Raw genomic sequence first — 15,246 nt, forward strand, 5'->3', positions numbered from 1 at the left:
CATACTTTTACCATCCACTAATGTCTTACTTGATATAAAGCACTGGACCTGTTAAGTAAGCTAAACTTGACTTTAGTAACCAGAATATGTAAAGAAACTGTCAGGAAGAAGCACCAGAACCTCAGTAGCACAGACATCCATGACAATAAGCAATGGGTTACACTGTATTTTATCCTGACTGGTATTTACAGATCTCTGTTGATAGCTATGAGCAGATACACACCGCTAGAGCTCATAGTCACACACATCTTTCTGAACACACGTTATGCAGTTTGTCACATAATGCCTCTCTTCAACCCGGATACTAGTTTCTCATATTGCTCACTTCCATGCAGTCAAGAGCACTGAGAAAAACACTCTGGGCAAGCAACAAACAAACAGGTGGGCTGCTTTTATATTTACATTTCAAATAGATCTACCCACTGGACAAACCTGTGCTTGGATGCTAAAGGGACCACGGAAGCTCTGCGAAGGCGCTGGAGCTTGTTTGCCAGGTTTGTTTTGAAGAGGCAGCCAACGCCAGTCCCTGCGGCTCGAAAACCGTTCACAACAGAGTGACACACGAGCCTGCAGCCACCTGAGGTGCGCTCCTCGGCAGCCAGCAGCAGGCCCTGGGGTAATTCGAGCCAAACAACAGCCCGCATTCACTTGCCTGCACTATTGATCAACTCGGCTACTTCAATAAATTAAGCCCTTTCTTAATTGTATCGTCCCTTTTTATGCACAGTGTTATCCAGCGCAGCTTCGCTGGCAAACGATGAGATCTTTCAATACCACCCTCCAAGTAATTTATATGTAAATAATAAAAAGCGGGTCCCAACACTGCTCCCTGCAGCACTCACCAATTAATCTCCTTTTAGCTTTTTTTACTGCCACCCTTTGTTTCCTGCCCTTTAGCCAATTTCCAGGAGACTGTGCCAACTTTCCACTTAGTCTGCAGCTTCATATCTTTTGTATTAATAACCTGTGATGCAGAACAGTTTCTCAAATGTTTTCTGAGAAATCAAAGTGCTCATGCAAGACCATCTACTGCATTTATTATGATTTTTTTTTAATTCTCTGGTAGATATAACCCTGAAGGACTTCAAGCCACTAAAGTGTGATGTTTACTTCTTGAAACCACCTTGACTCCCTTTGATCATACTGTAGTTCTTAGCTATTTGCCTTGCTTGCTCCTTTCGATGGTGCAATTCCTAAAGATTTCTCCAGAAGGCAGATGTGAATCTGAAACAGTCTCCTTTGACATGTTTGTGGAGTTGTCACAAAGGTTTTACTAACATAACGGAATGAGAAAAATTCTCCCCTTCATTACCTTCTTATCATTTGCTATGGTGGCTGGCTTAGGGTTCCTCACTGGCAAGGGCCAAATGCTGCTGTCAGATCCACACCTCACCCCATCAAATGGCTGAGCTACCCTTTGAAAAATTTCAGGGTGAAATTCTGCTTTTCAGCTGCAACAAGGTGGCTCTTGCTGGGCTTTAAAAAGCAGAATTTCCTGCTGAAAGCTTTCAAATGAACTGTTCCATTATGAAAAATAAATATTTAATTCCATGCCAGAGAGCCTCAGCCATGGCTTGCCTGCTTTATGCTACCCCAGTTCATTACAAAAGGCTCAATTCTCTAGAGCTCACCAACCTGCAGAAGTCCTTCAAATCTGGTCTCCTAACAGCTGAGCCACTGAATCCTGATTACATTTGTCAGTCTTGGCTACATGACTTCTCCTCCCGTAGCCTGGCACTCTATCAAAGTAGCATTTCACACCCCCCTCAAATCACTTTTATAATGCCTGTTTCTGGATGTAGTCTCAGGGTTGCTTACCTTTCCTTCTGCTAAATTTTGGTGGACATGGCATACCAGGGCTTTGTCACACTGGAAGTAAATGTTTTGAAAACTCGCCCAGTTGCCCTGAACTTGGGAGAGGACAGCACAGAAAAAGAAGCCAGAGGACTTGGATCCTCCCTCTGTCACGACTCACTGTGCGCCTTAATTTCCTGTGCTTCCCCTTTTCCAGGTCTGGAAACCACACATTGTGCTTCCCTACCTCTATATAAACAATCTGAAATCCAATGCTGCACAAGGGCCAAATATGACTGCTGCTGGATGCCACTGCCTTTACTTCCAAGTGCCAAGCTTCCCAGATGGCAGCACAAAGACACTTTCTTAATGTCAGTTTCTGTGCAAGGTGCACTGTCTAGGGGCAGAACAAGTCAGGCAAAAGCATGAGGAGATGAAGCACTGGGGTTCTCTCTGGGAAGAGAAGGAAGAGATGATTAGGAGAAGGAGGTGCAATGGAAAGCAAGTTGGAGCATATGTTACTTCCTAATAAAATTCAAGGCTTTTTTTGCCAGTATCTCTAAATTGAGGTGGCTGGTGCTCTGCCTTTCTTCCTCCTGCCCTTGTACGTTTCTGCTGAATTTAGCTGTGAAGGGAATGTGGAAACAAAGCCAATTTTGCTTCCCTTTTCAAAGCAGTTAAGAGATCCTGAAACGTGGATAGCATATGAACTGGATGTCATATTCCAGAATTTGAACACGTACAGACGCATTCCATACAAATCAGAAAAGCCCATGAGAAGTTTTGGTTTATACACACAGACAAATACTGCAGCAGCAATTGGCAGAGATGATACTGCTGAGATACTGTGCTGCAGCCATTACATACCCCAGAAACGCTGGGTCTCAGCATGCCAGAAAGAAAAATAAATAGGTAGAATTGCATCATTTTGCTGGCACTAAAAAAATCCATCAACACTGATGAGGGCAGAGCTGCTGCTTGCCTGGCTGCAGAGAACAGGAGCAGGTCTCAAATGAGGGATACCACACATTCAAAGGGGGAGAGGGAAGGTACTGTATTGACAGCAAGGAAACATGAAGAACAAGCTGTCAGCAGATCTGCCACTTTTCTTTAGGGCCAGAATCTCTCAGCATTTTTTAAATTCGTATCTTGAAGGTCTCAAAAATATTCTAAGCAAGGTTAATGTAATAATTTTGTTCCTTCCTAGCAGTATGTTATAATTTGTGTGTTTTCATTCTCTCGAGCTTCTATAGCAAGCAATAAATTTCAGGTCAAATACTGGGTATGGTTAAAACTCCAGCAAGCTAGTTGACAGTGGATAGCTCTCAGCATTTGGGACATGGAAGCAAAGCCTCCTCCTTTTTGTGCTGTCATCAGATGGCTTGCCCTTGCTTAATATTTTATGAAAAATATGTGTCATCTATTCCTTGACGTAGGAACAGGAATGCAGTTAAAGAGTGTAAAAAAAACGTGAGGCTTGCATGTTTCTTGTTAACAAATACATTCAAATCCCTTTGGAAGGCTTGATATCCTTCTCTGCAAGGTGGTCAAAGACTGGCATTGTTTGTGGCAAGGCAAGTAAAAATGATGGAGGCATTTAAAACTACACCTAACACAAATACTGCATAATCCCCTCATTATGCCATCATTTGGGAATGCGCACTGCTATTTCTGTCATTATTTGGTGTTTGCATAAAACCACCATAAAGAACTAAAAACTGAAGGTGAAGGGGCAGACAAATGGAAGCAGAAAGCCCTCTTTCAATTACTCTTGGCATTTTCCTGCTCAGGAGTTGTTCTGGTATCCTCTGTGTAATGCAGGATACTACACTACTGTGGAAGACGTCCAGTGTTCCCTTATGGAGAACACAGATTTACATAAGCTTGTGCGAAAACAGCATGATACAGGCTTCAAGGGGAGCTAGAGCACATGAAGGTGGGGAGAAATATGGATCTGTCACACTGAGTTGCAAGGCTATGGGATAACCATAGAATAACCATAGACCAGGCAGTGAGAAGGCATTAATGCTCTGCTAGGGATGTGGAGCAACAAGAGCCAGGGCACACACTTGTGGAGCTTACAACGTTCTTACTGTGTGGATGTTACTAACATGCTGCACCTTGGGGAAGCGCAGCATGTTACTTGGATTGGACCACAATTAGAATGGACAATTTGGGAAGAACAAGTAAGCGTACTAAGTATATTTGTTTCTCTCTCACAAATCAGATAGTTGAACCTTGGCTGTTTTACCTCAGGAGATGAGGACAAGAAGGGTTTGATATATATGTTGGAATCATGGACTTTCAGGTCATGGTCTCCCAGTCCTCGGGTCACTCCAATTGTTGCCATAACCCGAGCCTGGAAATAAAGAAAAGCAATGGGATTAAATCTTGTTACATGCATCAATGTCCAGTCTATCAATAAGGAAAGAAATAACATTCCTACTCTATAACTGCTACAGTTGGGAATGAATTCCCTTTCCTCTTCCAGAAAGTCTAGATTTAACACAGCTAATCAAAACTGCTCATGCTCATGTCATCTCCATCTCCCTTATTATTCAAAATTCTGTATTCATCCACATCCCAGCCTGTGTACACCCATTTTAGACTGTGACCACGTATAATGGACTAGGACTACGGAAACCTATCCCAGACGCCTCACTATCCCACTCCAGTCTACAAGAACATTGCTTCAGCAAATTATAATGTTAGTAAACAGATTTTATAAAAAGGATGAGGAGCCTAATTACTCACTTAAGAAACATGTGGCCTCTGTCTACTGACATCCTGCTGTATATTCCCCCCACTGAGGAAAAGTGCCAAAGGCCACCTTAAATTCCTAAACAAACGGGTGACAATGGCACTGACCACAGTGCTCTACTCTGTGGAGAGCCAGTCTAGGGCAGGTCTGCTTTTACCTTAGGTCTACCATTTCCTTCCCCAAGCACCTTCCTCTACAACATAAGCTGTCTCCCAGGAGATGCTGGGCTCTTCTTCATTAACACTTCTCCAAAGATTGAGTAGGCAGACAGCCTCATGGGGAACCTCACTCTCTGCTCTGTGTGTATCACTTCCCCCAAACTGTAGTTTAGCTGCAGCAGCTTCTGAACAAGAGAGCTCAAAGCATCAATAACAGCAAGCAACTGACTCAAAATTATTTTGCCTCGCTAACCCCTGGCTCCATAAAGCAATAAGAAAGTAAATTAAAAAGATGTACATGAAACATTTTGCAAATAATTATAAACCTAACCAAATTCAGAGATAAGCTGCAGGTCTGAACCTTCAAAACTTGGACTAATTTTGAAGAGTGTGTATTTTTGCACCGAGATAAGAACCTAATGCAGCAGGGGAGCACTATTTAGAAACACAGCGAGCATACCAATATCGGCAAACTGACACCACTGCGTCCTTGTATTGATCCTATTGCTGCATCCAGCTAAGCTTGCTGGGATCAGCACTAATGATCTCACTGTTCTTAATCACAGAGCTGTAACAAAGTACACCCAAACAGAATGGCTCGTTTCTCCTTTTCAAGAAAAGCTATCAGCATTCACACGAGAAACATTCAACATTGAGTTCATGTACACTAGCTGAAAAAAATATGGTTAAGGGGTGTTATACTTTCCAAATCCTGCCCTCATCCCTTCCCTTCCTAAATTAGCTTTGCATCTCGGAGCACTACTAAATATCCTCCCGCTTTGTTTTCAGTAACATGAGGTATTTTGCTATCTTCATCCTTACCAGTTATATTTTACAATGAAACCGGGAACATTTTAAGTAAATTATTTAAGACTGTCTCATTATAGCCTACTTACAATGAAAGAAAAACAAAAGCAAACTGAACAGCAAATGACTATGTTTGCTATAAAAATGCTTTTTAGTATGTTGAGCTCTCCCTGCCACCCCCCAGACACAAGACTGATTTATGACAGAACCAAGATATTCTTTCAAGCTGTCAAAACGATAAAATAAAGAGATACTGAGTGGAAAACACTGCACTGCCACAGGCTAAACTGAGTGGTAAACAGCACAGAATTCCTTCTTCCTTCGGTGTGAGGAAAGCAAACGTGCCCACCTTCTTGCCTTCTCCATATATAAGGGGAAACTTCAAGTCATCTTCCTCAATGGTTTTGTATGCCCTGTGGGGGGAGGACAAACAAAATTTATAATGCTTGCACTCAATTAGTCACCCAGTGGCCTGAAACAAGCGGCTGTGATTTAACAAAAACATAAAAATCATTATTTTTCCTAGGGACTCTGCTCTGTCTTTAAACCAAAATGGAAATTTATTTTGCTGTGCAAAGATTTTCCCTAAAGAATTATCCATTTCACCAAAAGAAAAAACGAACACAAGGAAATATCTAACATGCCAATCTCTTGCTTGCAACAAAAAAGAGATGGACTTGAAAAACATCCTAATCAGGTAAGATATCGTTGGCTATGGCAGCAGCTATACTGTAATACAGTGTCAGGAAAAAAAACCCAAACCAACCAATCAACCAACCAAAAAAACCCCAAACCCACTACAAAACTAACCAATGACCAGATTCACACTGTTAACAAGGAACGGTGAGCAATGAGACAACATGGACCCAGTCAAAGCGTGAAACAGCTCTCCAATCCTTTCCTCACCTTTCAGGATTGCTTATAACCAAGACAAGCTTCATGTGCCAAAGAGTTTTAGGACATTTAGCGCTCATCTGACCTTGACTGCAACAGTCAAGGTTGTCAGAGATTTCAGGTTTCACAGCAGCTTTCACATGGCCAAGAGACAAGAGAAATAAATGCTCATACTCTGCTTCTGTTTACTGCATGCCTGTGTATTCTACCTATTACACATCCAGCTGTTGACACTGATGAGGTTAGAAGGTGAGCATTTTTGCAAATGAGATTAAATAAATAAATAAACTAGATGGCTGTAGGGTCCTGTGGTTTATACAACATATGCTTGAGCCAGGGTGCTGGGGAGCCTCTGGTTAAACTACGTCACACCAGAGGGACATGCTTCCCACAGAATTGTCCCTCCCAGCCTTTCCCTGCATGTAGGCTGGCCCACCCCTGCCCAAAGCCCTTGATGTGATACCAAGATAGTCCCCTGAGCGCATGAATCAGTGCACCCCTCTGAAGTGGAAGGACAAGCAGGAGGAGGGAAGGCTCTGCAGCAGGTCGCCTGCCAGCCACCACCAACCCTTGCTGCAGCGCAACGCTCCAGCTGGGCTGGCTGCCTGAGCTCCGGGGAGTCGTGTTTGATCAGGTTTAAGCAATGTTAAGGCTGCGACACAAACCAGCAGGAAATTAAAAATTAAGGGTGAAATCCTATATTGTAATTGAACTGCCCCCTGCTTCACCAAAATATGGCATAGGCCTGGGATCAATAAATGGTGCTATATTACACAGCTATACATGCTGCATCACCCAGGCAAGCCTCAGACTTCAAGAGAGTGGAATCGACATTTAAGCCCCACATTTACATTTCCCAGTAATCACTGGTAGGGCTGATATTAGGACTGGAGGGAAGGGGAAGAGAAAATAAAAAGGAAAAAACCAAAATACATAGCAAAAAACAGCAGTGGAGGACTCTGCTCCTGTACTACAAAACATTACTACATGTGAAATTCCAAAACAGAACCAGGTGAGGTTTGCTAAACACAGTGGGTGACTCATGGGAGACCACATGGGCAAGAGTATCTTGGGGCTTGGGCATATCTGTAAGAGACAATACAGTGAAGGCATCTGAATGGCATTTTGTACTGGGGAGGACAAATGGATTAGCTCTTAAACAAAACAAAAAGGCATAAATCACTACAAGTAGCCAGCATGATAATACTTCCCTGATGTTTAAATCCTGAAATAGCATTTTGTTGAGAAGGATGAGTCAGTCATGGACTTAGCTCTTGTTCCTTCCTTTATTTCCAACAGGGAATAGTTAAGATCTCTGCATCAATCATCAAACTTGGATATCCTGGTTTGAATGTGAAGGAAGAATTTTACCATTTTCAATTGACTGCTCACGACCATGTCCCAGAGCTTCCAGCTGGAGCTATATTGCTGAGATCCTAGGCAAAATGTCCTCGAGATGAGTCCAAACTCTCCTATTCCTTGCATAAACCCAGTTGTGCTCTGACACCAAGAAAAAGAGTATCAGCTCAGCTATGTTGAGCATCAGTCGAATGACTATTCAAACTATAAGCCTGACTAGACAACCATTCCTGCTGGACTTTCAAGTCGTAACATTTGTTGCAAACAGAAGGCAAGACTAAACTGATGTGACTTATTTGCAAACTCCTTTTTAAAGGAAAACCACAAACTATGTTACCTGCAAGCTAACCACAAATACCTAAGACCAGATCCCTCACTTTACATTGTCCTGTAAGAGCCAAAAATGGGCTCTTCCCTCTCTCCCCTCCTTCCTTATATTCTGCATAGCACCTCACACTGTGCTCAAGGAAGAAGATAAAAAAGGTAGGATAAAAAAAAAAAGGGTAAAAAAGGCATCAATTAGGCTGGTGTCCTTCAAAAGGACGGTTCCCATTGACAAGTCCAGCATCTTTATCCATAAGGACCACTGTCTCTAGGGCCTTCAACTGTGACACAATGGTGTAAGGATGCTGGAAGAGGCTGTGATGCAGGGGCTGAAGCTAACTTGTTTCATCAGCTGACTAGGAAGGGCAGCTGGCTAGCCCATGACCTCCTGAAGCTATCCAACTGAGCGAGGGAGGCCCAGGGGGCTACTGTGATTTGTTTGTGTTTACTCACAGCAAATCATCTCTTGGGCTCAGAACTTGGGTGTTAAGACTCATCTCAAGCACGCTTATTCTGTTGATGTTGTTATTGCCTGAAAAATTACCAGCGCTTCAAAAACAATGCTCAGAACTGCAACCACAGCAGTGGAGCTGGCACAGGCACTCTGAAAAGCAACCTGAGACACTCTAGAAAGGTACCTATGTCCTGCAGTACTAGCAAAACAGAATTAATAATATATGAGCATGTGGTTTGCTGCAAGAGAAGGATGAAGGACAACTTTTCAGCTAGCAGCTCTGCAACTGCACTGGGGAGAAGGAAGGAAGCAAGCTATGAAGTTCATTGATTTATGCCCTGTGAAACCTCCTGTACTTCGTACGTGTGTTTATTTCACACAGGCTACAACCTTCTGGACTATTTCACTTGATTTTCTGTAATAAAATCACATTTATATCTTTGTGTGCTGTTTAGAGTGTGCTGTATATAAAGATATAGTACAGCAGTAAGTATATCAAACACAGACATATAGAAAACCTGAGGGGGTTCTTTGGCTTTTTTAGTGGCAGCATGGCCTTAGTCAGCCATCTACATAATTCAGCCTATCTCGCTGCTTTAAAAAACACAAACACAGAGTTGCAACCCTCCACCCTCCCCATCTTCATTTCAGGAGGTCTCAGTGGCCACCAGGCCATGGCAAGACAGGTTATAAAGAAAAGGCTATGCTATTGCTTGCTCGTCTGAATGAGCCTAAATACTGTCAAGTGCTTCTGCCACGTAAACCTCTATTTTTCCAAATGGAAAATCAGGGGGGCTGAGGGAGGAGTAGAAAAGGCCAGCTTGTGCCCAGCTAGATCTAGCCGCTTTTTTTTTTTCAGTTAACTTCATTTCTTCTTTTCATTTCAAAAGAATTATGAAATGCTACTGCTGTCCAAAAATACTGAACTAGGGCCTGACATATGTACCACCCACAAAGTTACATTTGGACTCAGGATCAACATTTTGGAAAACCGGGCCAAATCGCACCGGGAGCCAAAAGAGATGTCAGAACGAAAGAACTAGGACTGACATGATGTTACTCATATGCTAACTGGAATCTGCTCTAAATACATGGTGAATAAAATCACCAGCAGCTGCTAAACACACAAGACAATCTACGGAGTAAGTTTCCTACAGTGCTGAGGTTATTAGGAGTGCTTTAGGCACTCTTTAAAGAAAAGATTATCAAAGTTACCTGCATATTGCTAGGTCAGAACTTGAAAAACTGGTCAGCTCCCAAATACAGATTTCAGAGCCAAAAGCCTAGATAATTTCTTACATGTGTTATGCATTCTCCTGCCATATAATTTGTTCTTAAAATTGGCCTTATGAAAGCACATACAAATTCACGTAAGAGTAGAAGTTGCTGGTGACCAAAACCAAAATCCACATAGTGTTTTCTTTTACAGCAAACTGTGTAAGGTTACTGGTCTTGACAAGTATTCTCTTGGCATCCCCAGGCACAACAGATGGTGGCGAAACCACAATCTATCCTGACCTGGAAGGCTCAGGTCTGTGCATGACAGGGGAATCCAGCCTCTGTGCTCTGCTTTTCCATAGCACTTGGCTTTAGAAAGTTTGTCCATATTTCACATCTCTGCTAGAGACACCTGAGAATTAAACCTCAGGAAGGAAAAAAAAAAGTCGTCAAAGGGCTTTAGCTTTAAGCATACAATAAACCCACTTGTGGCAAGCAAGCAAGAAAGAAAAAGCACTATGGCTTCAGAAATGTACTAGCTTGTACTGAGGACAAGGATGAAGGCTCTCCTTTGAGAAAGGTTTGTGGATTTGGCTTATTTCTAGCACTGCTTTGATAATCTGTAAAAACCCCAAACTCAGTTAGAACCATCCCCAATCCATCCCTCCTCTCTCCCACTCCTGCAAAGCCTCACAACAAAACTAACCCAGCTAGCCAACCAGCCTCCCTTCCCCAAACCTCAACTTTCCTTGGCCATTCCAAGAGGAAACCAGATTTTAATCTTTGAGCAACACAAAACTTGAAACTGTTCGGTTTTTTTTTTCCCCTCCCACAGAAGGCATCAGTGGATTGGAGCTCACCCTTTGGATAACAGAGCTTAAATCACCAACCCAAAAGGAATTGTTTATGTGTACTGTCTATTGAACAACAGGCATCAATCCAGTATAAATGTGTGCTTAGTACCAAGAAGAGATGTGCAGTGCAAGTTAGGCACAGAGCCACTGAAAATGATGCAATTTATCTCTCGATAAGCCATAACCTTTTAAAAATGTCCTTACACGTATGTGCTTCTGCAGAATCAGGATCTCTAAATCCAGGCAGCGCTATTTGATACCAAGTACCCTCTAGGTCGGTGAGCTTTAATGTTCCAGTGCCTCAGTAGCTTTCCCTTACTTCTCATCTGACATACAGTTTAATGAGGAAAACGATGATAAACAAAGATAATAGAAGTACATGAGTTATGGCAATGTTTGTTAAGAGAAAAGATGGTGGCAAATGCAAATCAGCTACAGATGTGCACATATGCACAAAACAGTTTTTAGGGAAAGATCTACTCTAAACCAAGATACTGTCATAGGGTTTCTTCCAGATATAGAAGAAAATATATAAGTTTTAAAATACATGTTTTTCACAGGAAATTCAGAAACTCCTTCTTGTGAACCTGAAACTGTACAATGTGTCATTCTGCAAATCCCAGTTCTGCCTACTCGTCTACGGATGACAAAAAATAAAGTATTTCAGCATGACCTGTACATACATATGATCTCTGGCTTGGTCAAATCAGACTGTTAGGTGAGCTCTGGATATCCAGGGAGCCTTCACTGACATATATAGCCCTAACACAGAGTCTGGACTTTGGAGAGGCTGTATCCCCCCCCACCAAGTACTCCTGTGGAAGTAATTCCTAAGTAAAACAAACTCTATCCATCTTGGCCAGCCCATTTTAAAGATTCAAGCACCAGCATGTTTTCTCAGGCACTTTTTGGAAGGTGGCTGATTTTTTATTCCATTCACTTCCAATAGAGCATTAAAAGAAAGTGGTGGAGGAAAAGTCGCTGGAGGGGGTGGCTAAGGATCTAGATAGGTCCTTGCCCCCCAAAAGGACAAAAAACTATGGGGCTATTTATAAGCACTCTCTCCTGCTACTTTTTTGCTCAGGAGGCTGGGAGGGATAGAGCAAGTGTACTGTGAGCACTTTCATTCACTGCTGGCGACCACTTGAGCTTCCACTAATGAGTGACAGAAAGCATGTGCAGATACTGCAGCTGCACATCAAGTCGGTCCATGTTCTGCCACAGTCTCACCAGGCCAACTCTTTCTTTTCTCCCCAATGAATTTGTTGTCTTGAGTGCTTCTTAAAATTTACTTCATCTCTTCTAAAAGACAAACAGGAAAGTTTGTCAGCATTTTCTCTGGAGATAGAGGCGTAAGGGAAGTAGGCTGAGGTTCCTGATGACTGGAAAAAGGGAAATATAACCCTCATTTTCAAGAAGGGGAAAAATGGATGACCCGGGGAATTACAGACCAGTCAGTCTCACCTCTGTGCCTGGCAAACTCTTGGAGCAGATTCTCCTGGAAGGCATGCTAAGGCACATGAAAAACAAGGAGGTGGTTGGTGACAGCCAGCATGGCTTCACTAAGGGGAAATCCTGCCTGACCAATTTGGTGGCCTTCTATGATGGGGTTACGAAACCGATGAACAGGGGCAGAGCAGTTGACGTCATCTACCTGGATTTGTGCAAAGCGTTTGACGCTGTCCCACACGACATCCTTGTCTCTAAATTGGAGAGACATCAATTTGATGGGTGGACCATTCGGTGGATAAAGAACTGGCTGGATGGCTGCATGCAAAGAGTTGTGGTCAATGGCTCGATGTCCGGCTGGAGACCGGTAACGAGTGGTGTCCCTCAGGGATCGGTGTTGGGACCAGTCTTGTTCAACATCTTTGTTGGTGACATGGACAGTGGGATTGAGTGTGCCCTCAGCAAGTTTGCTGATGACACCAAGCTGTGTGGTTCGGTTGATACGCTGGAGGGAAGGGATGCCATCCAGAGGGACCTCGACACGCTTGTGAGGTGGGCTGATGCCAACCTGATGAAGTTTAACCATGCCAAGTGCAAGGTCCTACACCTGGGTCAGAGCAATCCCAGGCACGGCTACAGGTTGGGCAGAGAAGAGATTCAGAGCAGCCCTGCAGAGAAGGACCTCGGGGTGTTGGTCGGTGAGAAAATGAACATGAGCCGGCTTCAGTGTGCGCTCGCAGCCCAGAAAGCCAACTGTATCCTGGGCTGCATCAAAAGGAACATGACCAGCAGGTCGAAGGAGGTGATCCTGCCCCTCTACTCTGCTCTCGTGAGACCTCACTTGGAGTATTGTGTGCAGTTCTGGTGTTCTCAACATAAAAAGGACATGGAACTGTTGGAACAAGTCCAGAGGAGGGCCACGAGGATGATGAGGGGACTGGAGCACCTCCCCTATGAAGATAGGCTGGGAAAGTTGGGGTTGTTCAGCCTGGAGAAGAGAAGGCTGCACTGGGACCTCATAGCAGCCTTCCAGTATCTGAAGGGGGCCTACAAGGATGCTGGGGATGGACTGTTCATCAGGGACTGTAGTGACAGGACAAGGGGTAACGGGTTAAAACTTAAACAGGGGAAGTTTAGATTGGATATAAGGAAGAAGTTTTTTACTGTAAGGGTGGTGAGGCACTGGAATGGGTTGCCCAGGGAGCTTGTGAGTGCTCCATCCTTGGCGGTGTCCAAGGCCAGGTTGGACAGAGCCTTGGGTGGCATGGTTTAGTGTGAGGTGTCCCTGCCCATGGCAGGGGGGTTGGAACTAGATGATCTTAAGGTCCTTTCCAACCCTAACTATTCTATGATTCTATGATTCTAACCCTATGGGCTTAATGCACTGTGATGGATGGAAAAACTGTTTGTAAATTCACATTTTGATGTGTTGCTTGTTAAAAGGATGTGGTGAGGCAGATGGGAGAATGTTAACTTTGCAGCCCCTGCTCCACACTTGCTAGCTGGGATCTTCTAAAAGGAAAGGAGATTGCTGTTAAGAAGGAATCAGGAAGCAAACTCTTCTGGGAAAGATGATCACTGTAGCATAGGATAGGGCAGGCAATGAGACGCAGCAAGCAGAGACCTCACTATACCACAGCAGTGCTGAAAGCTCCTCTGAGAAGCAAAGGGACTCCTCTTAGTAAGGAGCAGAGCCGTAGGTCAGTTCCGGGTGGCAACAGAAAGAAAGAGGATTTCCTAGTGACCCAGATGAGGTTATGTCAAATTTGTGCAGCTGGGGAAGCCAGAGAAAATAGGAGCAGGGGAAGAGACTTGACCTTACCAGGAGGAAGAAGTGGTTTTGCTTGGGTTTTCAGATTGAAGATAACCTCATTTCAGCTTAGTTTCTTTCTGATAAAACAGACTGGGAGCCTTTTGTTTGTCCTTGATATGCAGTACCTGATCTAGTGCCAAGGCAAAGCCCAAGCAGAAATGCACAGCTGTGAAGGGACAGGCCTTAGATGCACTGCTACCAGAAGGAGATGCTCCTGTAGGATGGGACTCAGACCAACCTCATTCTTGTCACACTCGCTTGGCCCTGAAGAGCTTTATCCTAGACCAGTTCTCTCTTCTGTTGCAGCACTATTACTTTCTTGTTTCTGCTTTCTCCTGCCCCAAAGACACTGGCTCAGCTCTTGCGGCATGTGTGCACTTGGGGAGAAGAGCCATTTGTCACTGTCAGGAGACGTGCTGTACACAGCAGGTCAGCTCTCACCTCCCGCTGCTCCTGCAGTGAGGGCTGCAAATCTTGAGAAGATGCATAACATGCACATTGCAAACAGCCATTCATCATTGCTGAGCTGTGCCCCAGACACCCAGGCACAACCCAGCAAGCTGCTCTGCTTGCTTGCACTGAAGAGGCAAGTCCCATCGTGCTCCTGGCTACCTTGCAATGAGAGACAAGAGCAAAGACAAAAAGCAAGGGGCCATAGATTATGGTTTCTGCTGCAAAAATGATATCCTATCTCTCTCTTCTCCAGAAAGGCCCAGTGCTGCAAAGGTGGCCCATAATCATTAAATTATGAAAATCTAAGTTGCTGGGAGGAAATTAATACCAGGCATGACTGGGGAAAAGGCTGCTTTCTTGTGAAGTAATTATGAAATTAAAATTTGATCTCTCCCTGGCGACTGTACAAAGGGTACGGCTGAGGTCTCGAACACAACAATACAGCCAGGATTTCAACAGAAGCAGCACAGAGGGTTCCACTAGACAAAAACGCTCAATTAAAAGGGGAGGGGGGAGAAAGGATGACTTTTTGTAAATTACATGAATTTGGCTAAAAGGCGCAATCAAGCAGGTTACGGCACAGGGCTTGCAGACTTCCAATTACTTTTTACAAGTTGGAATCAAGCTGCTAGGAAATGCAGCTTATCTGAATAAGACTAATAATACTAAGCTAATTAGACCCACAGGCATTTGCCAGCAGATAAATTCAGGCCGAAAAGAGGGACACTGTCACTTTAAATACTGCCTTGGGATCAGTGGAAAAGCTAATGAGGAGTGTCAGTTGGGGCTGTTTTATTAGGTGGTTCTCCAGAGAATATAGCCCGAGGTTTCTGTAGCAGGGCTTCTGCACTTGATTCAATAAATCAATTTATATTAAAGGGGGGCACAGTGCGGGCGCCTGCTCCATA

The 15,246-nt window shown here is 43.8% G+C and overlaps 1 protein-coding gene across 1 annotated transcript in view; it reads right to left on the minus strand.

Moving 5' to 3' along the window:
- PPM1H (protein phosphatase, Mg2+/Mn2+ dependent 1H) overlaps nt 1-15,246 on the minus strand; it is a gene marked incomplete at both ends in the record, with an annotated part of 133,587 nt that overhangs the window by 10,373 nt on the left and 107,968 nt on the right. The window contains 2 exons of the mRNA XM_080636230.1: nt 4,046-4,153; nt 5,870-5,933. Coding sequence (XP_080492356.1) covers nt 4,046-4,153; nt 5,870-5,933 — 172 coding nt within the window. The remainder of the gene's footprint in view (nt 1-4,045; nt 4,154-5,869; nt 5,934-15,246) is intronic.

Source organism: Psittacula echo (assembly GCF_963264785.1).
Source record: "Psittacula echo genome assembly, chromosome: 1".
NCBI lineage: Eukaryota > Metazoa > Chordata > Aves > Psittaciformes > Psittacidae > Psittacula > Psittacula echo.